The sequence below is a fragment of the Azolla caroliniana genome, unplaced genomic scaffold, assembly GCF_043228905.1.
Source record: "Azolla caroliniana isolate FFs.n. ecotype wild unplaced genomic scaffold, voAzoCaro1.0.p SCAF_15, whole genome shotgun sequence".
Lineage (NCBI taxonomy): Eukaryota > Viridiplantae > Streptophyta > Polypodiopsida > Salviniales > Salviniaceae > Azolla > Azolla caroliniana.
In genome coordinates this window covers 12,818,673-12,843,011 of record NW_028230450.1, presented here as the reverse complement: position 1 = coordinate 12,843,011, position 24,339 = coordinate 12,818,673, and the positions used below count along the sequence as shown (strand labels likewise).

The following is a 24,339-nucleotide window of genomic DNA, read 5'->3' as shown; positions in this document are numbered from 1 at the left end:
CACACCGTTTTCGGAGACTTCGGCAATTTGGCCAATGTGGCAACATGAGACCGGAGAGATGGAAGGTGGCGACGAGGCGACTCAGTCCGAGAGAAGTACGAAAGGAAGAGACGAAACGAAGGACGGTCCTATGGGTTGACGAGAAATATGCGGAATAATCTCTGGCCACAATCGAAGCGTAGATCACTCGATGACAATCAGACACAAAAGAAATGGGAATGGAGGTAAGTACACAAAACAGAAAGAGAATACACAGGATATTAACGTGGAAAACCCTGAGAGGGAAAAACCACGGGAGTCCACAGACTCCAAACTATCACTATGTCGAGCAATACAATAGGGAGCACAGAGGCAACGACCTCTTGCTCACAATCTTCACCTAGCGGCGGTTACAACAGAGACACGATCTCTGTATATCGCTCTCTCTCTCTCTCTCTCTCTCTCTCTCTTACGCATTGTATAGGAGTTACACCAATAACTCTACAATCTACATTGAGTTTGCCCTAGGTAATATTTATACTAATATGACTTTCGGGCTATTTACAAATATAACCCCAGTGGGCTCTCAGGAACTTATTTACATATATGTCCCTTCATCCGGTGAGAGGTTCTCACCGGGCCTGCAACATCTGGTTCTCACCGGGTCTTCCGTTGCCGGGTACTCCACATCCGGTTCTCACCGAGTCTTCTGATGCCAGGCCTTCGTATCCCATCCGGAGGGACCGAGATCCTAACAAACTCCCCCTTCACTCCGGCATGGGATGCCTCGTCAATCCGATCCGCTTGTACACCCACTTGTTTCAGAGTGCCCTCTTTCCTTTCGACAACTCCACCAATTCATACGTGTGGTTCTCATTCAGGGCATCCCTCTTGTCCTGCATGGTACTCAACCACTTGCGGCTATGGGTGTCACCCTTCGCTTCTTCGAAGCTTTCCGGCTCCCCCTCATAGGTCAGCAGCACATGCTCTGCATCCGGAAATCTCCGGGGGGGCCTTCTCTCTCTGAGAGGATATCTCCATCTTTGGCTTTCGGCAACCGGCTCCTCTATTTGTTCTTCATCCAAATCCGATTCGGGGTCTTGGCCGGTTCTGGTTTAAGCTTCCTCTACTTCTTCTTCTGCCGGTTCGGTATCCTCACCGTAACCAGTTGGTTCCTCGAGTGTCAACCGATTCTTAGCCGGGTGGGTTCGAATCTCATCGGAGTTCATTATCTTCTTCTCCGACTCCCAGTTGGCAAGAGTCTTGTCCTCCATGAAGATAATGTCTCAGCTCCGGAAAACCTTATTGTCAACCAGATCCAACACTCGGTAGCCGAACTCATCATCGCCGTATCCGAGGAATATGCATGGTCGGGTCTTTGGATCCAACTTTCCTCTCCGGTCCTTAGCAACATGCACGTACGCGAGACACCCAAACACCTTCAAATGCCAGTAGGACACTTCCTTACCGGTCCACACCTTTTACGGCGTGTCTCCATCCAAGGGCACTGAGGGTGATCTGTTTATCACATACGTCGTTGTCAACAACGGCTTAGCCCAAAACGTCTTGGGTAGTTTAGCATGTGCTAACATACTCCGGACCCTCTCCATTATGGTCCGGTTCATCCTCTCGGCTAGCCCATTTAGTTCTGGCGTCTTTGGCACGTTAAATTCGAGCCGGATTCCCTTCAAGCGGCAATACTCCTCGAACTTCCCCTGGTATTCCCCTCCGTTATCAGCTCGAACCGCCTGAAGCTTCCATCCGGTTTCTCTTTCCACTCTTGCATGGAGCTCCTTGAAGACGGATAACACCTGATCCTTCGTCTTCAACAGTGTGGCCCACAGCCTCCTGCTGTGGTCATCTATGAACGTGACAAGTATTGCGCTCTGGGATGGGACTTCGTGTCCACTTGACACACATCGGTATGCACCAACTCCAATGGTGCATTGCATCTCATCGGTGGCCTTGATTGGAAGGAGGTCCGGTTTTGCTAACCGGCTAGGCAGTCGGTGCACCTCTCAAGATGCACGTTCTTCACCGGAATGAGGTTGTCATCGACAAGCCTCTTCATCCCCTTCACACTCATGTAACACAGTCTCTTGTGCCATAGCTCACCGGTAGTGTCGGAAGCCACGTTCACTTCTTCCGGGCGTAACCAGGCATTCATCAGGTACAACGTGTTGACCTTCCGGGCCCGAGCCACTATCAGGCTCCCTTTGCTGAATTTCATGACTCTGTTCCAGATGCTACCCGTGTAGCCTTCATCATCTAGCAGACCAGCTGATATCAGGTTCAGTCGAACCTCCGGAACGTGTCAGACATCCTTCAGCAGCAGCTTGCATCCGGTTGGTGTTGTCAACCACACGTCTCCTATGTCGACAATTCGGCATGTCCCTTCATTCCTCATCCGGACACAGTCGTGATCACCGACTGTGTAGGATGAGAAGCATTTCCGGTCTGGGGTAAGGTGGAACGATGCTCCAGAATCGATAACCCACGTTGTCTCGTCGTCGGCAAGGTTCAACTCACTCTCCTCGGTGATGAGCATCAACTCTTCTTCACTTGCCGTGATTGCCGTCGTTCCCTTCCGGTCCGGTCCCCTCTGGTCTTTACCGTTCCGGTCCGGTGTCCGCTTCGAATCGGTACCGTCGGTTTCCTTGTTGTTTTGGAAGTGCCGACAGTTCTTCTAGAAGTGTCCCGGCCACAATAGAAGCAAGTAGGCCTCCCCCTTGACTTTGACCGTGTCCCCAACTTTTCCCGGTTCTGGGGACTACGGTTCCTTTGTCTTCCGCATTCTGATTCAGTAAGGAGCGCTTTGGAGTCGGAGCTCGTATCCTTGTCTTTCTGACGTGCCTCCTCATCTCGCAAGCTCGACTTCACTCTTGGTAGGGATAACCGTTTCCCTTCCGGCCCGACGTTGCCCAAAGTGACAACCAACGTCTCCCAGCTATCTAAGAGGGAACCGAGCAGGAGTAGTGCTAGTACCTCATCGGCGAGAGGTACTTCCAATGATGTTGCCTGGTGTATCAGCCCCTGGAAGGCATTCATGTGCTCTGCCATGCTGGAGCCATCTTGGTACCGGAGTCTTACTAGCTTCTGAAATACCGAAACTTGATTAACAACATTTTTGTTCTGAAACATAATGCCGATCTTCTCCCAGAGCTCATGAGCCTTGCTCTCTTCATTGAAGTTGTTGTATAAGCTCATGTCGATGAAGAACCGTATGTACGCCGTTGTCTTCATGTGCATCACCTCCCATATCGTGGCATCGATTTTGTCTGGTCTCTTGTCCCCGAACTGAACCGGCAACCAAAGATTGAGGATGTCCCTCATCTTCGACTTCCACACTGAGTAGTTGGAGCTGGTGAGCTTGAACATGCCTCCCAACGAATCGTCCATTTTTCTGTGTCGTTTCGCTCTGATACCAGTTTGACGAGAAATATGCGGAATAATCTCCGGCCACAACCGAAGCGTAGATCACTTGATGACAATCAGACACAAAAGAAATGGGAATGGAGGTAAGTACACAAAACAGAAAGAGAATACACAGGATATTAACGTGGAAAACCCTGAGAGGGAAAAACCACGGGAGTCCACAAACTCCAAACTATCACTATGTCGAGCAATACAATAGGGAGCACAGAGGCAACGACCTCTTGCTCACAATCTTCGCCTAGCGGTGGTTACAACAGAGACACAATCTCTGTATCTCTCTCTCTCTCTCTCTCTCTCTCTCTCTCTCTCTGTTACGCATTGTATAGGAGTTACACCAATAACTCTACAATCTACATTGAGTTTGCCCTAGGTCATATTTATACTAATATGACTTTTGGGCTATTTACAAATATAGCCCCAGTGGATTCTCAGGAACTTATTTACATATATGTCCCTTCATCCGGTGAGAGGTTCTCACCAGGCCTGCAACATCTGGTTCTCATCGGGTCTTTCGTTGCCGGGTACTCCACATCCGGTTCTCACCGGGACTTCCAGTTCTGGGTACTCCACATCCGGTTCTCACCAGGTCTTCCGATGTCGGGCCTTCGTATCCCATCCGGAGGGACCGAGATCCTAACATGGGTCTCCTCACACTTAACCTGGAGACTTTGGCAGGCGGCCCTGAGAGCCGATGTCAGACCAGAGAGATGGAAGGTGGCGATTGGAGAACGGGATCCGGCAATGCGGAGGAGTGCAGACTGAGCGGTCCCTCCACACTGGATCCGGAGACTTCGGCAATTGGGCCCGTAAGCCGGCGTGAGACCGGAGAGACGGAAGGTGGCGGTGAAAGGACATGGCCCGAGGCCAGCATGCGCAAAAGGGAGGGTGAGGCCGGCAAGGCAGCCAAAGACGAAACCATGGCGGGTGCGGAAGACGAAATCGGTTGAGACCGATCCGAGCAAAGGACGAGTAGGCCTAGACGAAGGAGGATACAACAAGGGCCGGTGAGCCCATGCAAAGATAGATGTGGATAAGAGCCCTCCACACCATTTCCGGAGACTTCGACAGTTCGGCCACCGTGGCAACGTAAGACCGGAGAGATGGAAGGCGGTAGCGAGGAGTCCTGGCACGATGCCAATGAAGATGGATGGGGGATGGCCTACAAGGAGGCCAAGGAGGAAGCCGCGGTAGAATGAAGTATAGAGGCAAGAGGCGGTGCCGAAAGAAGCAGAGTCGGAAGTCGGCCCGACCGGGAGCAGATCCGGTCAGCATTCCGATTCGGATGGAGCACGATCCGAGCATGGATCATTCGATTGAAACCGGGCCAAGATGCAGAAGACAACGGAGAGACAGCTAAGCCCGATCGGCAAGGGACAGGTCCAAATGAGAACCAGGAATGTCGAATTCTCGATGACCGATCTGGAGAGAAGCAAACAAGGGGTGAACGCAAAGAAGGGAATGAGCAAAGTCGGTGGCCCGAAGAGAAGACTCGAGAGGGATCCTCCACACCTAACCCAGAGACTTCGGCCGTTGCGGATCAACATAAGACCGAGGAGACGGATGGTTGCGGCGAGGGGATGAAGGTCGCAGTAGGCGAAGGCACTGAGAGAATCGAGTGGAGTGCCGCGGAGAACAGCGGAGGCCAAGTGGGCCAATCGAGTGAAGAGGGTGTTCCTTGGAGCAGAGCAATGTTACCGAAGGATGTAGAGGACACCAAACTGGAGGGGACCGACTCGGGAGTCAGGGAAAATGTGTGTTGACCCGAAGAAGTACACAATGAAGAGCGGAACGAGATGCATGCAATATAGTTGTGTAAGGGCCAAGTAGCGAGCACGAAAGCGAAGATCGGGCCTATGTAGAGGCCGGAGAGCAGTACATCGGTACCACGGGAGAGGGTGTGGAGCGAGCCACCCTCTCGACTTGCAAAGAAAGAACGATCGACGACAAGGTTAGGGATGGTGAGGCGATGATTGCCGATTTGGGGAGGACGAGTGTGTGCAGACACAGTTGTCTAGAATGTCGAAGCGAGAGCGAGGCAAGCACGGTTGAAGCTTGCACAGAAGGGATAGCACATGCCATGTTGTCCAAGACATTTTGGACTGAGGCGCTGATGACGACAACGTATGTAATAAATAGATCACCCTCAAAACCCTTGGATGGAGATGTTCCACAAAGGGTGTGGACCGGCAAAGACGTATCGTGCCGGCTCTTGAGGGTGTTCGACTGTCTTGCCTATGTGCATGTGGCTAAGGACCAAAGGGGAAAGTTAGATCTGAAATCTCAGCCATGCATATTTCTCAGCTATGGCGACGAAGAATTCGACTATCGGCTATAGGACCTTATCAACAAGAAGGTGATTAGAAGCCGAGATATTTTCTTCATAGAAGAAAAGACAATAACCGATTGGGAGACGGAGAATAAGCCTCCAGCCTCCAATTCTAGCCGAGTTGAGGATCGGTCGAATCGACCGAAATCGGATACGAACCAATCGACCGATTCGATAATTGGCAAAATCGAGAACCAATCGAGGACCAAGGGGAACCGACCGAACATGGAAGCGAATTTGACTCGGCCAAAGAAGTCGAAGAAGAACTGACAGTGCCGAATGGATGCAGAAGATATCCCGTAAGAGAGAAAAGAGTCCCCTAGAGATTTCCGGATAATGAGTTCATGTTGTTAATAGATGAGGAGGAGCCATAGAGATTTGAGGAAGCAAAGAGAGATACCCACAACCGAGAGTGGTTGAGTGCCATGCAAGATGAGATGGACTCCTTGCATAAGAACCACACATACGAATTGACCGAGTTGTTGAAAGTAAAGAAGGTGCTCCGAAATAATTGGATATATAAACTAAAACTGGGAGATGGCGGAAATTCACCCAGCCATAAAGCCCAAATCGTGGTGAAAGGCTTTCAACATAAGAAGGGTGTGGATTTTGATGAGATATTTTCCCCAATAGTGAAGATGACGTCAACCTGAATAGTGCTGAGGATAGCGGTCAATATGGATCTCGAAGTCAAGGATCTAGACGTCAAGCCCGCCTTCCTTCATAGAGATTTGGAGGAAGAGATTTACATGCACCAGCCAGAAGGATTCGTGGAGAAAGGTAAAGAAAACCTAGTATGTCAATTGAGGAAGAGCTTATATGGATTGAAGCAGGCACTTCGGCAAAGGTACCGAAAATTCGAATCCTTCATGGTGGATCACGGTTTCGACAAGACACAAGCTGATCATTGTGTCTTTGTTAAGAAATATGATGGAGGAGATTTTCTCATCCTCCTGTTGTATGTTGATGACATGCTAATCGTCGGACAGGACCAGAAGAAAATCGGAAGTTTGAAGAAGGCCCTGAGCAAATCGTTTGCGATGAAGGATATGGGTCTAGCAAATCAAATTCTAGGTGTGCACATTGTTCGTGATCGGACAAAGAAGTTGTTATGGCTGTCACAGAAGAAATACATGACAAAGGTGCTCTAGAGGTTCACCATGTAAAATTCGAAATCGGTCGGCTCGACACTGCCGACAAACTACAAGCTAAGCAAAAACCAATGTCCGAAAACGAAGGCGGAAAAAGCTAAGATGATGACGGTTCCCTATGCCTCAGCAGTCGAAAGCCTAATGTATGCAATGGCTTGCACTAGGCCAGAGATTGGTTATGCAATTGGAGTCGTCATCTGATTTATAAGCAATCCCGGCAAGGAACATTGGACGGCAATCAAATGGATACTTCAGTACCTGAGAGGCACCTCCAGTGTGTGTCTTCGATTCGGCTCATGTAACCCCACATTGGAAGGTTATACTGATACCAACCGATCCACGTCCGAATACATAATGACTTTTGCAAGGGGAGTTGTATCATGGTAGTCGAGGCTGGATAAGGTCGTGGCACTATCAACCACGAAAGCCGAGTATATGGCTGTTGTAGAAGCCGCAAAGGAAATAATATGGATGAAGGAGTTTTTCGAAGAGTTGGGATTTCGGCAAGAGGAATTTTGACTCTACTATGATAATCAGAGTGTCATCTAGCTTGCGAAGAATGTCGCCTACCACTCAAGGACCAAGCACATCCAAAGAAGATACCATTGGCTCCGAGAGCGAGTAGAAGAAAAGGAGTTTGCTCTGATGAAGATCCACACAGCTGAAAACGGATCAAACATGCTGACAAAGGTGTTGTCGGCCGAGAAGTTGAATGTGTGCCGATAAAGTGTCAGATTGATGAAGCACCCCATGCTGGAGTGAAGGGGGAGTTTGTTGGGAAACAAGTCCATCTAGATGGGAAGAGTACGAGTCGAATCAAATAGAGAGTTCATAGGAAATTCGGTTGACGCCGAAAATCAACAAATCAAATGATCGATTTAATAGCCGATTCGAGAGACTAATTTTGTAAATGGTCTTAATGTGCCCATGTGGACCATATTTGTAAATAGCCCAAAAAGTTGTAATTAGTATAAATACAACTAGGGCAAACTTTATGAAAAAAGAGTTGAATCATAGTTGTATAGTTATTGACGAGGTTGTTGCCTCTATAACTCTGTGTGTGTGTGTGTGTGTGTGTGAGAGAGAGAGAGAGAGAGAGTTAGTGAATGTCTACTCTGTAATCGTCTGTCAACCAGACGAAGAAGATCTTGAGGTCGTTGCCTCATAGTTTCTTATTGTACTTCCTCTCGACATAGTGATTTGGTTTGAACTTTGGAGTTTGTGGACTCCACGCGGTTTTTTCCCATCTAGGTTTTCCACGTTAAAACTCTCATGTCTTTGTATCCTTTCGTTCCTATTCTTCATCTTATGTCTGAGCATTGTCTTACTCGTTTCTTTGCACCCCGAATATACATACGAGAAACCGGTTGTGGTCGGTCACGATCCTAACATTTCTCTTAAACCTTGACAAGAGAACATGCTTTCTCTCTTGTACAATGCTAGTGTGTGATCACTTCTACTTAAGAGCAAGGATGTGGTTTGTTGTAGACGAGGAGTCATGTCGAGCCTACTCATCGCCTAGCCTACCTTACTTGGAACCATACCAATTATCGAACCTAGGCTTGGCACTGAGCCCAAGGTTCTCACCTCTTATTAATATCCCCAAACCCCAAATATTTGATATATCCAAGGTAGCATATTCCCCAATTTACTAAGTATGTAACTCCAAACTTTAAATTCCCCAAGTCCCTTCCCCTCCATTTGCCTAAGCTTTATTTAGTAAAGTGTGTACACACCCCCTCCCACACAAATTTGTTTACATATACTCACACACATACAAAAATAAATGCCTAACACGTCTACATACATACCTATTCACATAAAGACTCCCTCCTACACAAATACAAATATTTACATAGTATTTTGCATGCACATGCACCTACAAGGTTTACACACATGTATGTATGTATGTATATACATGCATAATTTTATGGGAAGGTATATGTCCATGATGCGACACTTAGTGCCCCGTGCACATCAAGAGAGGAAATATTCTAAGAGTAGGCCCATGAGCCAACTTACACATCCAATTCCCACAAACACAATGAAGACAATAGAGATCAAAGAAGCAAACAATAGTTACATTATCTTCTACCAAAGCTCAATATGTAGGTGTTTCCCTTGTTAAAGAAGGAATATGGATGTAATCCCTACTCAAAGAGTTCGACTTGTTCAAGATTTCAAAGGTAACCCTTTATTGTGGTGTAGCAATCTTGTATGATAGGAAAATAAATGAGAGATTACATCTTACATGTCTCCTTAGTGCATTTTTTTTAGAGTCTTAATCAAAGAAAATAAGTTAGGTTTGAAGTATGCATCTACAACACTTATGTAGGCCAAATTTCTAGCAAAGCTTGTATACAAGCTAAGCATATCTAATAATGTCAAAAGATCAGTTTGGCAAGGTCGAACTATATTTCCCATGACAATTATGAAGTAATATCTAGCTTAAATATTAGACTTGCTATAAAAAATTATTAAACTATTGAATTTATTGTAATTAATTAACCAAACACAATTAATTAATTCTGAATAGTTATTTATTATGAAACTCTTTGTTGAAGAGATGTATCCCTTGATCCTACACATGTAAAAATACGTCAATTCGTTATGTGATAAATTGAACAATTGAGAGTAATTTTGTGTGTGGTTCACTCTTAAGTTTAATATAAATTTGAATAGGTGTGAACTTCTTTAAGCAATGGAGGCCCATTACAATTTTAAACCTAATTTATAAAAAATTTGCTAACATATTAGTGCAGAGAATCAAGCCCTTCCTAGGCGATATCATCCAATCCAATCAAACTGGTTTCATGGAGCATCGTTCTATTATGGACAACGTGATTTTGTTTTGGGAGGCTGTTGCAACGGCGAAGGTGACCAATCAAAACTTAGCTTGTCTGATGCTCGACTTCGAGAAAGCCTATGATCAAGTGCAATGGTCTTTCTTGGAAGAAGTGATGAAGGTCATTGAGCTACCATTGGAATGGAGGTGTGTTGCCCAAGCCTTATATAGGAATGGCTCGAGTAAGGTGTTGATTGCAGGGAGGAAAGGAGCTCAAATCATTCTTACTCGATCCATCAGGCAGGGTTGTCCTCTTGCCCCCTTTCTTTTCCTTTTTATTACTGAAGCAATGTTTGCCCTTTTTAATAGCCAAGGGGCAAATCTTCATGGTCTTTCGATCCCTAACGCAAGGAAGTCCCTGCTGGATTCGGAGTTCGCGGACGATACAATGCTATACCTCCAAGGAAATGAAGTGAATCTTCAGAGGGCACAGAGTGTTATTGAGCTCTTTTGCAAGGCATCGGGAGCGTCCATTAATTGGAAGAAGTCCAAGGGTTTTTGGATCAGCTTGGAGCCCGAGCCTGTTTGGAAGCCAAATGCTGAATTCAAATGGATTGCAAACGGGGAAGCCACTAGGTATCTGGGAACGTGGATTGGGGTAGATATCGACAAGGGAATTCAGCTGCAACATATTCAAAGCAAAATCTGTGACAAAATTCGCAACTGGTCAGGGATGAACTTATCATTGGCTGGCAGGATCATAGTAGCTAACCATGTGCTTTTGTCTACATTATGGCATGCAGTTTCAGTGTGGATGTTTGACAAGCAAGCTATTCGCACTGTTAAAGCGTGTATTAGGGGATTTCTTTGGGCTGGGATGAGGAAAGACAATGCGGCAGCCAAAGTATCATGGTCCACATTGATTCTTCCCAAGAGTAAGGGGGGTTTAGGATTGGTTGACCCTGGATTGCAGAGTCAGGCATTGTTATGTAAGATATTGGTAAGAAGCTTGCTACCCGGTGATGAGTTATGGAAAACATTGATACATAATAGGAGCATTCTATGGAGTCCAAGACTGGGTGGGCAATGGAAGTCACACAAAGCGTGGCCTTTTTGCATGGACTTAAAATTGAGGAAATCTAACCGATTGGCTGATCGTACTTGTATGTCAGTGATGCAGGCGTGGAGTATGCTTCGTGGGCATCTAAGTCGGAATCGTCCAAGTACTAGTGCTGAATGGATGCGCCAACCCCTATTGTGGAACGAGACCGTGCAATCGCTAGAAGGAATGATGCTTGGACAAAGCAAGCGCATGTCGTGGGCTATATTGCATTGTCTAGGGATACACTCGGTGGCTGATTGGATGCGGTTGTCCGGCAATAATCGTGATCAATTATATGAAGACATGGGAAAGGTCAGAAATGGCAGAAAGATGCTTGACGTAGTCAATACAGCTGTCTCCTCGCTTCCTATTGGTAATGAGGAAGAGGGTGAATGGTCTGGACAATGTGATGGTACCAGAAATATTATCAATGTCAGGGGTCTAGGAAAGAGTGGGAAGACCGTCCTGATGGGATTATTAGATGAAAGTGCAGGTTGGTACCCTATTAGAATTGTGGCAAGACACGGAAAGAAATGGAAGGTGAATCCACCAGTCGAAGAGGTCGAGGAGGATTGGATCTTGTATGTGGTTGAAGGCAAGCCTCTCAAGCGCGTAGAATGGGATCCCGCTGAATATAGGTGGAAGGGAGAACAAGCTAAATCACTAGGTTTCTTCGAATACTCGACGCGCTTGGGGAGAAAGTTAGGTTCGTATCATGAGAAATGTGCCAACAAGTGGACCCATGCAGCTATCGATTCAGTCTTCGTGGATAGAACCAGGAGCAGGATATGGAACTCATCCCTTCCCGAGCGGATCAAAGTGTTTTTCTGGTTAATCACCCATTGGGCTGTTCCAACGGGAGAGTGGCTTGGGAATAGAGGCGGCATGAGTGGTTGCAAGGCGTGTAGTGCGAGCTTGGAGGACATCGCTCATTGTTTGTGGTGCTGCCCACGAGCGCAAGAAATCTGGCTGAGGAGCTTAAGAATCTTGGCTTGTTTTGGGGTTGAGGTTCATGTATCGAGCGCAGCAATCACTTGGCTAGCCACTGAATCGGCCTCGTGGTTTCAATGGTGGAATGGAAACAGTCCTTCTTTAATGGTGAAGCAAGGATCTGTGCAACCAGCAACGCAAGGAGGTTTATTCTTCTTACAAGAACGCTACGTGGACATATGGGTATTAGTGGTCGGCCTTACGATCTGGCAAGTGTGGGTATCTCGGTGCAAGGAGACCCTCGAAGGTAAACGAACCCCACCGGCTGAGAATTTAATGATGATCTGGTTTAATCTTATTTCTACGTTGCGAGGTGAGTTTGAAAGTCTTCAAGGGCCATCTGATGCAAGTGAAGAAGCTAGAGCTCGATTCCTTCGGAAATGGAGCGGTTCGTCGATGCTGCAGATAATGGATGGTAAAGTGAAGTGGAATTATCAACCACCGCGGTGGCTGTTCCCTCCAAGTGTTCCTAACATCTAGATGGGTGCTGCCATGAGGAGCGAATGGAGGACATCTATGCTGAATTCTGTTTTGTATGAGGCTCACGTGGAGAATATGTGTTCGAGTAATGCTATACACATAGAATGATGTGGTGTTTTGGAGTTGTTTTTTTATGTTGTTTCATCTACACATTGTTTTCCTTTGACATGCAAGATGTCTTGTAAGATATGAGTTGTAAATGATTCCTTTGTACATTCTTAACTAATGGAAGTAGATGTTTTTTGGAAAAATAGTTGTGAACTTCTATATGTGGATCATCAACATATCATGCATGGTATGTCGGTCATGGATGGGCCATGGAAACGGAAATGTGATCCTTTGTAAAAACCTAGGTTTCAGGGGGAAAAACAAAGCCCTTGATTATGAAACTTGCCAACCATTTGCTCAACAAATCCCAACACATTAGGACTTTCACGTAATTCCACGAAAAATTGATCAAGATTGATGGATTCATGGAATGTAAGTTGTTTCTCACATGGCCCACAATGGAACAAGAATAAAGTGAATTGGCTCCCAAATATGGCTAATGCATATATTCTTATGGCAATACAACAATAGTATACTCGGAAAAGATTTACTGCTCTAGCTTGTATAATTGTAGGGCATAGAATGAGTCCATAGGTGGGTGTGGTGTGAAGACTATTGTTGCATGCTCATAGGATTTGTGGCCATCTAGATTGACCCCTCGTAACAATAACATACAAGAAATTTGGGATATCCTTGATCTATTTGCAATGGAAAATGGGTTTTTGTGCCTTGTTGTTCATGTGGTGTTTGTAACTTTGTGAGATGAAAACATTATCTAATCTATGAATATTATGATCCACTTCTGCATGACTTCAACAAGTTTCCTAGATACCTCAAATACAATGCACGTTAATATATTTGGTTGCACCTCTCTCATCCTCTAGCTAAAACTAGTTGTATGTGAGATGGATCATGCTGACATCGATGATGTGGTGATCGTACTAATAATAGGCATGAAATTGCTACGTATTAGGCACAACATTATATGTATTTGCACTCTCCCAATTTGTGCACATGAAATAACAGAAGTCTAGAGGTGCACACTCTTGTTGCATACATCAAAGCTAGTTTGACCAATGTGTATGATGGCATGCCTTCTTCATCTTAACTGAAGTTGCAAATCCATCAATGAGTTTGTAGGTGTGCATATCATGATGAAACATCATGAAAGTTGGCAAAGGTGCAACACGAAATAAATGTGTAACAAACAAGCCACCCACCCCACTCAATATCTTGTCAATTTGAATATCATCGGTCATATGATGGACCTATAGGTGTTGCAACTTATCGCCTCGGTCTTAACCCATCAAACTAGGTGAAGTGACTTTGTAGGCTTGCACACGACTCTATCATTAAGATTATATCAACAACATAAAGCTTTATCTAAATTTGCACCCAAGTTCATTAAATGATTACAACATCATAAAACTTTATACACATTGGACCACATTTGAGGCCAACGCTAGAGAAACCACGACTATGTTATCCAGATAAGCATGATATACACTAGACTATCTTGAAGTATACTCCTTTGCCCCACCTTAGAGTAGCATGAGTGATCTCATCAATGTACTAGAAAAAATTGAGCATGTACTCAATAGGTCGCACGTTCAAAACTTGTTACTCAAGTCATAAAGTATACTCCTTTGCCCCACCTTAGAGTAGCATGAGTGATCTCATCAATGTACTAGAAAAAATAGAGCATATACTCAATAGGTCGCACGTTCAAAACTTGTTACTCAAGTCATAAAGCGTGTCATTTACTGTTGAGATGAGTTTTGGATAGTCTGGTGTTTCAACTTCTCTTCCTTGGTTACCACTATAGGGAGTATAGCCAAACAATAATCCATTAGTTTTTTATATCGATATGCAAAGGTTCGAACCCTTTTACTCAAGGATCCTAACGTGACATTCAAAGAATTGCTCATTCATAGCCTTCTTGTCTTGAGTCATTCTTCTCACTCAACTACGGTTAAAGATGTAGATAGCATATATCTTTACCCTACGCTATGATGTGCTTGAAACTCTCGTGAAAGATTTAGAGATTTTGTGAATATGATTATGCCTCTCACATTCGGAAACTATACTAGGCTAGAATGTACAATTCAAAGCATGTTGGACTCTACAATTATGAAGCTCTTTAATCGATACAAGCACGATTGTCAACCTCAATTTACGAGATTGCAATTAACTTTATGTCACAAGTGGACATTGAAACAAGAAACTAACTTTCTCTCTGTGAAGGGTTTAAGGGGTCACTGGTGCCAAGCATTCAAAGGTTATCATGAAACTACAAAAGGACTTGTATGTTGGCATGAATAGCAACAATGAGAAACATGTGAAAAGTTAGACATGACATAAAAGAGCCACCTAGGTGTCATTTCTCATGAATATTGGACCCTATAGTGCTTGTTTACAATAGAAACCAACATGCTTCTAGGAGGTAGCATTCGTCCTATGACAAAGATGAGGCTCTGATAATGTGTCAAAATCATACTATAAGTCTATACAAGAGCTCAGAGGAGGATTTGGCATACAACAAAGAAAGCAAGATCTAGAGAATAAAAGACTTCATGAACCAATCACATCCACTTAACACTTCCGAATCTGAATCAATAAGATGGGAACTGTTTACTTCAAAATAAATATGAAGCAGAGCGAAGTTTGTGAAATATCAAAACATTGTGCACTCCAATTTATGAAGTGGTTTGTAGCCTTGGTAGAAGAACAGTGTGGAAACATACAGAAAAATGGTCAGATAGACATTGCTGATTGTGCCTAGTAACATAACATGTGCTAATGATTGAATTTTGTTTCTGTTTGTAGGACTAGTTGTGGTGGTGGACAACACAAAACTGAAACAAAGCTGATTGTGCCTAGTAACATAACATGTGCTAATGATTGAATTTTGTTTCTGTTTGTAGGACTAGTAGTGGTGGTGGACAACACAAAACTGAAACAAGCAAAGAAACACAAGAATACAACAGGATCAAAAGACATGTAAAAAGGAGAGGGGACTTAATAGCATGAAAGCAGTACATTGCTTGACAAAATTTATGACAGGAAAAGAGGTTTAGGATTTTCAGGTAGTGCTTGTTCCAGGTCTTGACTAGAGCAAAACTTCACCCACTGACAAAATGGCACCATGTGCAAGTGCCGCTGGGTCAAAGCAACCACCACTATAGATTGCTTGGTTTATTTTCAGCCATATGGATGCACATGCACACACATATGCAAATACATAACAGCATATCTATACATAATACACTAGTAGAATGTCCAAGTGAGCTATACATATATTAGTAGAATATCCTAGTGTTATACTAAGTAAGCCTCGAAGTTAAAAGCTAAGGTCCTTCCATCTTGCACTGCGTCTCCCAGATGGTCTTTGCCGATTGTTGCAATTTGCGTATCTCATCATCCGAAAGCTCAAGGTTGGCCGCCACACCCAAGACTCCCGCGCGGCCGAGTTGTGCAGGCAAACTCAGATATACTTCCTCTTCAATACCATAGAACCCTTTGGCAAGGACCGACACTGGATGGATACGCCGTTGATCTCTGAGCAACGACTTGACCAAGCTCGCGGCCGAGTAGCCAATCGCCCACGAAGTGTACCCCTTCAAATTGATGACCTCGTAAGCACTATCCACAACCGCCTTGTGGAAGGCCTTCAAGGTTTTCGTGGTGTAATGGATGCCATTCTTGTCCTTGAGTCGAAGCACGGGCACATTTGCTACAGTGAGGCCAGACCAGAGGGGGACGGAGCTATCCCCGTGTTCCCCGACCACGTAGCCATGCACGTTGTGGGCGTTGACATCGAAAGTGTCCGCGATGAGGAATCGAAGCCGAGAGGAGTCGAGGTTGGTTCCCGATCCGATGACATGATTGGGCGGGAGGCCAGACAACTTCCACGAGATGTGGGTGAGGATGTCGACAGGGTTGGAGACGATGAGGAGGATGGTGTCGGGGCTGTGCCGGACAAGCTCCGGGATGATGTTGCGGAAGAGGGCCACGTTTCGGTCGAGGAGGGAGAGGCGGGATTCACCTTCCCGTTGGCGGGCACCCGCGGTGACAATACAGATGTCCGAGCCGGCCGTGATGCTGTAGTCGGTGCTGGCCACGATCTTGACACGAGGCAGGAACGCAGCCGCGTGTTGGAGGTCGAGCATCTCCCCGCGGAGCTTCCCGGGCTGGATGTCTACGAGGACGAGCTCGTCCATGAGGTCCGAGGTGAGGCACGTCTGAGCGCATGCCATGCCCACATTCCCTACGCCCACCACAGTCACTTTCGACAGCGGGGACTTCAAAGAAGGCAGGATGTAGGAGCCCTTGATCTCACTGAACATGAAGCTCCCCGCAGAGTCCGAGTCGCCATTGTCTTCCTCTTCTTGGTTTCCCCTTTGTGGTTCGCCTCCTACCGCACTCGCATTCACGGCGAGTTGTTGTCTAGGGCTAGGCCAAGGGCTAGGGCCAGGGTTAGGGCTAGGGCTAGGGCTAGGCCATCGATGCCCAGGTGCTGCCTGCCTATTGCGGCCCGACCATGCCACAGCCAAAGCTCTTGTGTGGAGAGCACCACCACCACGGCCGAGGCTCACCTGATGATGGGGCTTCCCGTAATCTATTGAAAGAAGGGCATGATCAGAGGCAGAGGAAATGGCATACCTGGATGATGATGATGCAGTAGTAGTCATGAAGTCTCCTTAGGAATCAATTGTTGGCAAGATTTTCTGTTGAAAGGAGCTCTCTTCTTCTTCTTCTTCTTCTTCTTCTTCCTCTTCTTTCTGGTCTGCGTCTATGTAGGTGTATTGGTTTGGTTGAATGCTCATATGTGCTTTAATTAGTAGCCCACCAGTTTTGACTTTGCTCATGTCAGTCCGTCTGTTTGCCTGCGTAACCGATGATGGTTGTAACTTGTCTCCTTGGATACGCAGAGCAAGCAAACTATCCATCTTCCCCACACAATGTGTATGTGTTGAAAGAGGAAAAAGGGGAAAGGGGGGGGGGGGCGGTGGAGGAGACAATGGGTGGGTTCCCAGGTGGGCGTTTCCTCCGATGACTCGATCACAATCAGTCTCTTGTTGCCTGCCCGCCCCTATCATTCCATGTCTACATCCCATCGCGTTATTACGATCCAAATAACATATTGCGCGCTACATAACCCAGTCACCAATCTGTTGCCAGCATGCTTTTTTGCCCGTCGCATTATGATGCGAACAAGACATCACACACCCCAATCCATTTGGGTTGTTTGCCCTGCACGACAATCGGAAACACACTCCCTTACATGCGATAGCACACAATCTATGCATATTTGTCCATTTGGGTTGTCCACCCTGCACGACAACCCGAAACACTCCCTTACATGATATAGCACACACAATCTATGCATGTATCTGCCCATTTGGGTTGTCTGCCCTGCACGATAATCTGAAACACGCTCCCTTACATGTTGTAGCACACAATCTATGCATATCCGTCTTGAATACAATACGAACGAAGACCTTATTTACAAGCTAAAGTAGATATCCAATGAATGTCCAACTAGAAACGATCCAAATAACAACACATTACATCCTCTAAAGCATGGTCGATGAGAATACAATCTCGCATATACCTTTGCCCTCCTACTTCCAACACCCTCATTCTAATTAGATCTAAAGGAATTGTTGTTTAAACATTTATTGAACTCAGATTCCCTTAGCTCCTACACCAAAAGTCGATTCCCCATTTTTCAAAAGGCTACCGAAACTACACCAACAGTAAAAAGATTGAAATCGTCTTAGATTGCATTCTTATGCCTTTGACATTGGTCACACTATTTCACTATTTCACATGTTTGTTTGTCTTTGAAAAGCGCTAGCCATCACATACATACTTTAGGTCACATCAGCACTAAAATGTCATGATGAAGCATGCACAATCTAAGGACATAACCCTCATCTCTTTTATGTAGATCCCTTATTACTAGTGTGAATGATTCGCTCCTCCTCATTAGTGGGCATGTTACATCGTTGTTTAGTTGTTATAAGACCTCTTATGTGAACACATTGTGCCAAAGCTTTTGGTAATAGTTTGCTCATCAAAATATCTCTTTACAATTCACTTTCTAGAACCTACGAATAAGAAAATGCTAAACAAAATCTTATGTGCTATAGCACAATGTAATGACATTGCCTTTTACGCACTGCAAAGAGCACTTTATATGTTGGAACAATGGGTTTGGCTTATGTTCATTACAAAACGCTTCATATATTTCATTAGCAATTTGGCCCTAAACACCACATGGTTTTACAAAACATTTCCTACAAGACCTTCTTTATTCATTGACTTTAAGTTAACCACCTTACTATGAATTTTGTAACACGATCCCAAAATGTTAAAGTTTGTGCTTTATGACACGAAGCTTTTCGGTTTCAAAACTCAAGCAATAGGTTTGTTCCTAAATAAAGGGCTTAGAATCATGACATTGTGCATCTCCACAATGCAAATAGAGATAAGCCACACCATTACCTTCTTAAATAAAAGGTAATGCTAAGAATAAAAATGCTCCAACCTTCCGTAATGAAGTGATTAGAAAGGAGAAACCGAAAAAACACAATATGATGTCTATCTGCAAACATGATGATGTCATAAGATAACATCACCACACCAAATGTGTGCATTTACCATTATGCTAATACTCTATCGTGCCCATAAAGTAGACACATGGATATTGAAAAATCAATGGTCTATACATGTATTTCTCTATAGATAAACCATGGACCTCTAATTTTGATGTTTTGAGCAAAAAACAAATGTTATTTCTAGAAGTGAATTACATCTTATAGTACAAAAAATAACCTAGCTGAATTACCCTTGCAAATGCGTACACATTCAATGGCCAATCAAATAGGCTTTGGTAATTTCAATATAATTTTGAGATGGCACTTTGATGGTCTGAGTGTAGTTAAGGTTTTCCATATTAAGCGATAAGGACTTGTCGTACATTTCACTTCTCATGCCTTTTAACTATGTGGCATTGGCATTGATTCCAAAGACAAGTTTTGAAGCAAGAAAAGTTGGAAAAAGGGGCAAATGACAAAAAACAAGAGACAATTAAGGTCACTTTTGGTTCTCCCTTACTTTTTCATCTCGAGATAAGAGTCTTCATCTTATCTCTTTCTCTCTTGCCTTCATTAAGCTTTGATCCTCACCCTAGGTTAAGAGCTCTGATCCTCACCCTAGGTTAAGAGCTCATATCTTAAGCTTCTATCCGAGGTATTTAAGTTTCACTTTGCATTGAGCATGGTTCGCTTCTATCAATGAATAATAGATAATGTCTTCACATTGTATAGATTTCTTATGGATTTCTCAATTAAGTAAGTAATTAGTTTTGAGAACATTAATTAAGACTTCGTAATTTAGTTATGGTTTAAGGTATTAAACTAAGTGTAAGACTCGATCTAGGTAGGAACCAATTAGGTGTATTTGTTTTGCCATTATAGTGCAATTTTTTTTTTATGGTGAACAAAAATGGTTGAGGCTTAAGGAGTCACCAAACATCACCAAAATAGAGATAAGGGAATTATATTGAATATTATGTTGCCCTTGTGGTTTTTAAAATACCAATTGTGTTACCATAATAACATAATCTTAAACACCATCTCATAGGATTCAAGTGGTATTAATGTTAGGAATTTCCTTATCTATTTTGCCATTAGTTATCTGAATACTTATTTTGTGATTGTTTTGAGATTGCTTTTGTAAAATTAATTTCATGATTAATTCATTTACAATTGCCAAATACATTTTTTAGTCATTTACCTGGCTTATACTTTGTATAAAATCGTGGAACCTTGACTCAAGGAGTTGACCCTACATTCTACTTCATCCATCCCCTTGCTTGAAATTTACTTCCATCAATTACAAGACTTGATGCGTATAACTTTAAACAAATTTTGATAACTCTGAAAATCTAATGATCTTCTAAAATCCCATGTTGCCAACAGAGCAAATGGATGTCAAGACAAAGGATGACCAAAATGGGGAACTTTTCATGATGTAAAGCCATTTCAAGATGAAAATAAAGAAAGTAAATAGCAAATTGCATTTTGTTGGTGCATTTGAAGTCTCAATTTGAGTTTGCCCCTAAACTTGATAGCATGAAATTGTGCATGTCGTTTTTTAGTTAGGTGAGAAAGCTATCATTTAGTGGAAAAGTCTTCGTATTGCATCCATCAATGACTTGTGCTTACCAAACTTTCAAAACCTCAAGATATTATCAAATCCCATGTTGCCAATATGGAAACAGATGTTGAGAGAAGGTTAAAGGCGAAAAGAAAGAATTGAGAGAGCAATTTGTAGTTTGCTGGTCATTGGGAGTCTCATTATGAGCTTCAACCTAACCTTAATAGTACAAAAATTGCAAATGTTGTCCTTGATTTAGGTGGTAAAGTTGCAACTTGATGATGCAGTTTTCATGCCAAGAAGAAACAACCCCATACATGGGATAACTTTGTTGACATTTTTAGATAATGATTTCGATAGCCACCTTCTCGAATGGAAGCAACACAAAACATAATGAATGTCTCTAATAGGTCATTTGGTTCCCTTGTAGTTTCTCTTGATCACACTCGAACACAAATTCAAAATTCACACCTTTATGGCGAACATATTTCATTGTTTATTTCCTAAATGGTGTTCCGAATTCAGACTATATGTGGGATAGTGCATGATAAAGATCCTAGAACGTGCAATTAGAAAGCTCATAATAAGCCCTAGTTACCAGAACTAAACTAAGAATCATTTCAAAGGGAAACGTATGAAACCCAATGATGAGTTTGGTCAAAACACTAACCACATTCTCCTTTCATGTGCATAATGTAATAAAGGGCACCAAAAAGAAAATCCCTTGAGAAATAAAGAACTTTTACACCTCAAGAGGAAAATGGTCAAACTTTTGATGATAACGGTCCATTCCTTGATAATGTTGAGGTTCAAACTCAAAATTTACGCAATTGTCACCCATGTTATTTTTCTAAACATTTACTGAGACTAAATGATTTGCTATGAGCATTAAGTTAAAACAATGGATCTCCAATGCATTAGTTGTTTGATATGGGTGACTCATACTATTTTATTTATAATCACTTGGTAGAGATGTTGAGGCTTTGAGGAGATATCGGTGATAAAACTTATAAATTTCACTTACCAAGTGGCTCCCACAAATTTATTTATAATCAATTGGTACAAATGTTGAGACTTCAAGAAAACATAAGTCACTACACTTATAAATTTTACCTAGCAGATACAAGAATACAATATAATCCATGATGCAAGTAATTCATTATTGATATATCGATTCCTCGTGTAGAAAGGCTTGAGTTTTATGTGACAAAATTAATATCCATTTATATGATATTGGGTTATCCTTGGTTTTATAACAAGAAATTCATGTTTATTCATACATTGGATTAACCATTCAATAAAATTTTATGAAATAATGTTATACACTTTATGAAATGCACAAAAAATCCTTCAAACCTCATACCAAAAATTTGGTTGCAATCCTCTTGGAAACAACTCGACAATAGTGCACCAATAAGTTGGATGTATAAAAATCCTATCCCTCCTAAGCATAAATGATTTTTGAGTGTAGCACTAAGCATTTGATACTCATATTTTTGAGCCAAAAGTTAACAACTCTTGTTTAACCTTGAATTGCAAGGAAGATAAATTATAATTCCTCCAAAATACATAAATTTTAATGTTTAAGGATGAATTATTTATCCTTGGTTTACTAGAAATTTAGAAAGGATTGAAATCAAAATGCAATCAATTTTTACAATGATCAACCCCTTTACATAGTGTGGGAAAGATAAAGATTATGGAAAAATATCTTTGAAGTTTGTGTGGAAAGTCTTTGATCAATGGCATGTCGCCTTGGTAGTCGTATTAGTCTCTCATGTACCTTCGTGATTCAATAATCCATTAATCATCTAAATCTAGATATCCAATTTCCCTAAATGACCATTCCCCACCATGAGGTCTCTAGTTCCTCCTTTTATAGCTTTCAAGTGCAATGTTGCAAAATAAAAATAGAAATTTTCCTTATTGTCACACATCACCACTTGTCCCTAGATGATACTTGACTTTTGCCAAAATATGCGTCATTATTTTCATATGTATTGCGTGCATTTCTTATCTCTTTTGTAAAGCACATTTCTTTCTATGATCCTTACAATGGGCATCAAACTCTTGCCTTAGTTATTCTAATTATGCTTGATTCTTACCATTTAACCTATGTTTGAATTGTTGAACCAATTTCCTCTTTCTTACACTTCTCTTAGAGCCGATTGTGTTCTGTTTTAGGTTCCACACTAATCTTTACATGGTATCAGAGTGCGAGGCATGAGAATCCTCTACTGCGGACAAGCGCTTCAGCATAGACAAGCTCTTTGTTAAGAATTAGGTAAGTAATTAAGTATGGGTTAATTAGTGCCTAATTATGTGATTAAGTTAAGCGGAAGATTATGTGATATGTGTGTGTGTGAGAGAGAGAGAGAGAGAGAGAGAGAGAGAGAGAGAGAGAGAGAGAGAGAGAGAGAGAGAGAGATACACTTATGAACAACACAAGATGGGGGATGAGTAACTATATTAAACTAGCATTAACATCATCATCATCAAATACAAAAATACCATCAATGCGATATATATAGATCTCATGTGCAAGGGTGCACATGTGTGAGGAGAATATAGGTACAACTGTGTAAGTCCTATATTAAATGACCTTGGGAGTGGAGGATCTAGAATATCCTACTTAAGTATAAGGTCCTATTTAAGTCGTTATAGTCAACACTTCTAACTAGATTCTATCTAGGTAACTACAGAGTTACATGGTTGACTAACTAACTAAACTAAATTGAGCTTGATCTCTCAACACTCTTAATCCCCAGACAAGTACATACAAGAAAAATGGACAGAGGAAAGGGTGGTGCGCTTCCAATAGAGTAGTTGGAAAGGAGCAACTATGCATTGTGGGAATACAAGATGCACCAGTACCTGCTCGGGCATGGCTACTGGAGTTACATCCATGGAGAAAATGAGGTAATGTCAGAGTCAACACACAAGGATTTTCTGGCGTGGGAGCAGGCAACAAGTAGAACTTGTACTGCCTTGCATCTTGTGTGCACGACTAGATGTTGGGCTACATTCCAAATGCAAAGATGCCAAAGGAGGCCTGGGAAAATCTGAAGAAGATTTTCGTCGTGAGGTCCACGGCCCACAAGTTGCAGCTATGTCAACAACTCAACAATATCCGACAAATGGATATGACGATGACCGACAACACCACGAATATCAAGGAAATCTGTGATGCCTTGGGGTACTTCAATGTGACAGTGGACGATGATGAAATGGTACATATCTGCCTTGGTCGTCTAGTGCAAAAGTATGGGCCGATTAGAACAACAATTTGCACGAGGGAGAAACCTCCGACCTTCGTCGACCTGGAATCGATGCTTCTAGTTGAAGAAAACCAAACAGATGCATCAAGAAACACACACTCTGATGGTCAAATGTTGTACACATAGGCGGATCGGCCCCATGGTCATGGAGGACGAGGTGGATCAGCACGCAATGGTAGCGGTTGACAAGAGCAGAACCGGAGGCACATAGGTGGTGTTGATAGTAGTGGACCCTCCACAAGTAGGGGGAGTCAGGGTGGAGCCGAAGACAGGCAAAACAAATCCACTAACTATTGGTATTGTGGCCGGAAAGGCCACAAAGAAAGCGAGTGTTGGAAGGAGAAAGCCGATTCAGAAAAATCTGGATCAAGTAGAGCTGAACAGGAAAATCGGTAGTGATTGCACTATGCCAAAGGCTTAAGGGGAGCCGAAACAGGCCCAACCTTTGTGATGAAGCACAAGGCCAATTCGATGAAAATGAGCACCTCAAAGCCGAACAAGGTGTGGTACGTGGATTCCGGTGCGTCCAACCACACGACGAACCATGAAGAATGGTTCTCACATCTCGAAAAACTGGAACAACCAGAGGTTGTCGAAAT

At 43.2% G+C, this 24,339-nt stretch overlaps 1 protein-coding gene across 1 annotated transcript; it reads right to left on the bottom strand.

Moving 5' to 3' along the window:
* Positions 1-15,320: 15,320 nt before the first annotated feature.
* On the bottom strand, positions 15,321-16,800 carry LOC147854651 (Lactate/malate dehydrogenase family protein). Its single transcript, XM_087331480.1, has one exon. It carries the CDS (start codon positions 16,640-16,642, stop codon positions 15,644-15,646), a length of 999 nt encoding a protein of 332 aa, XP_087187606.1. The 5' UTR covers positions 16,643-16,800; the 3' UTR covers positions 15,321-15,643.
* Between the last annotated feature and the right edge of the window lie 7,539 nt (positions 16,801-24,339).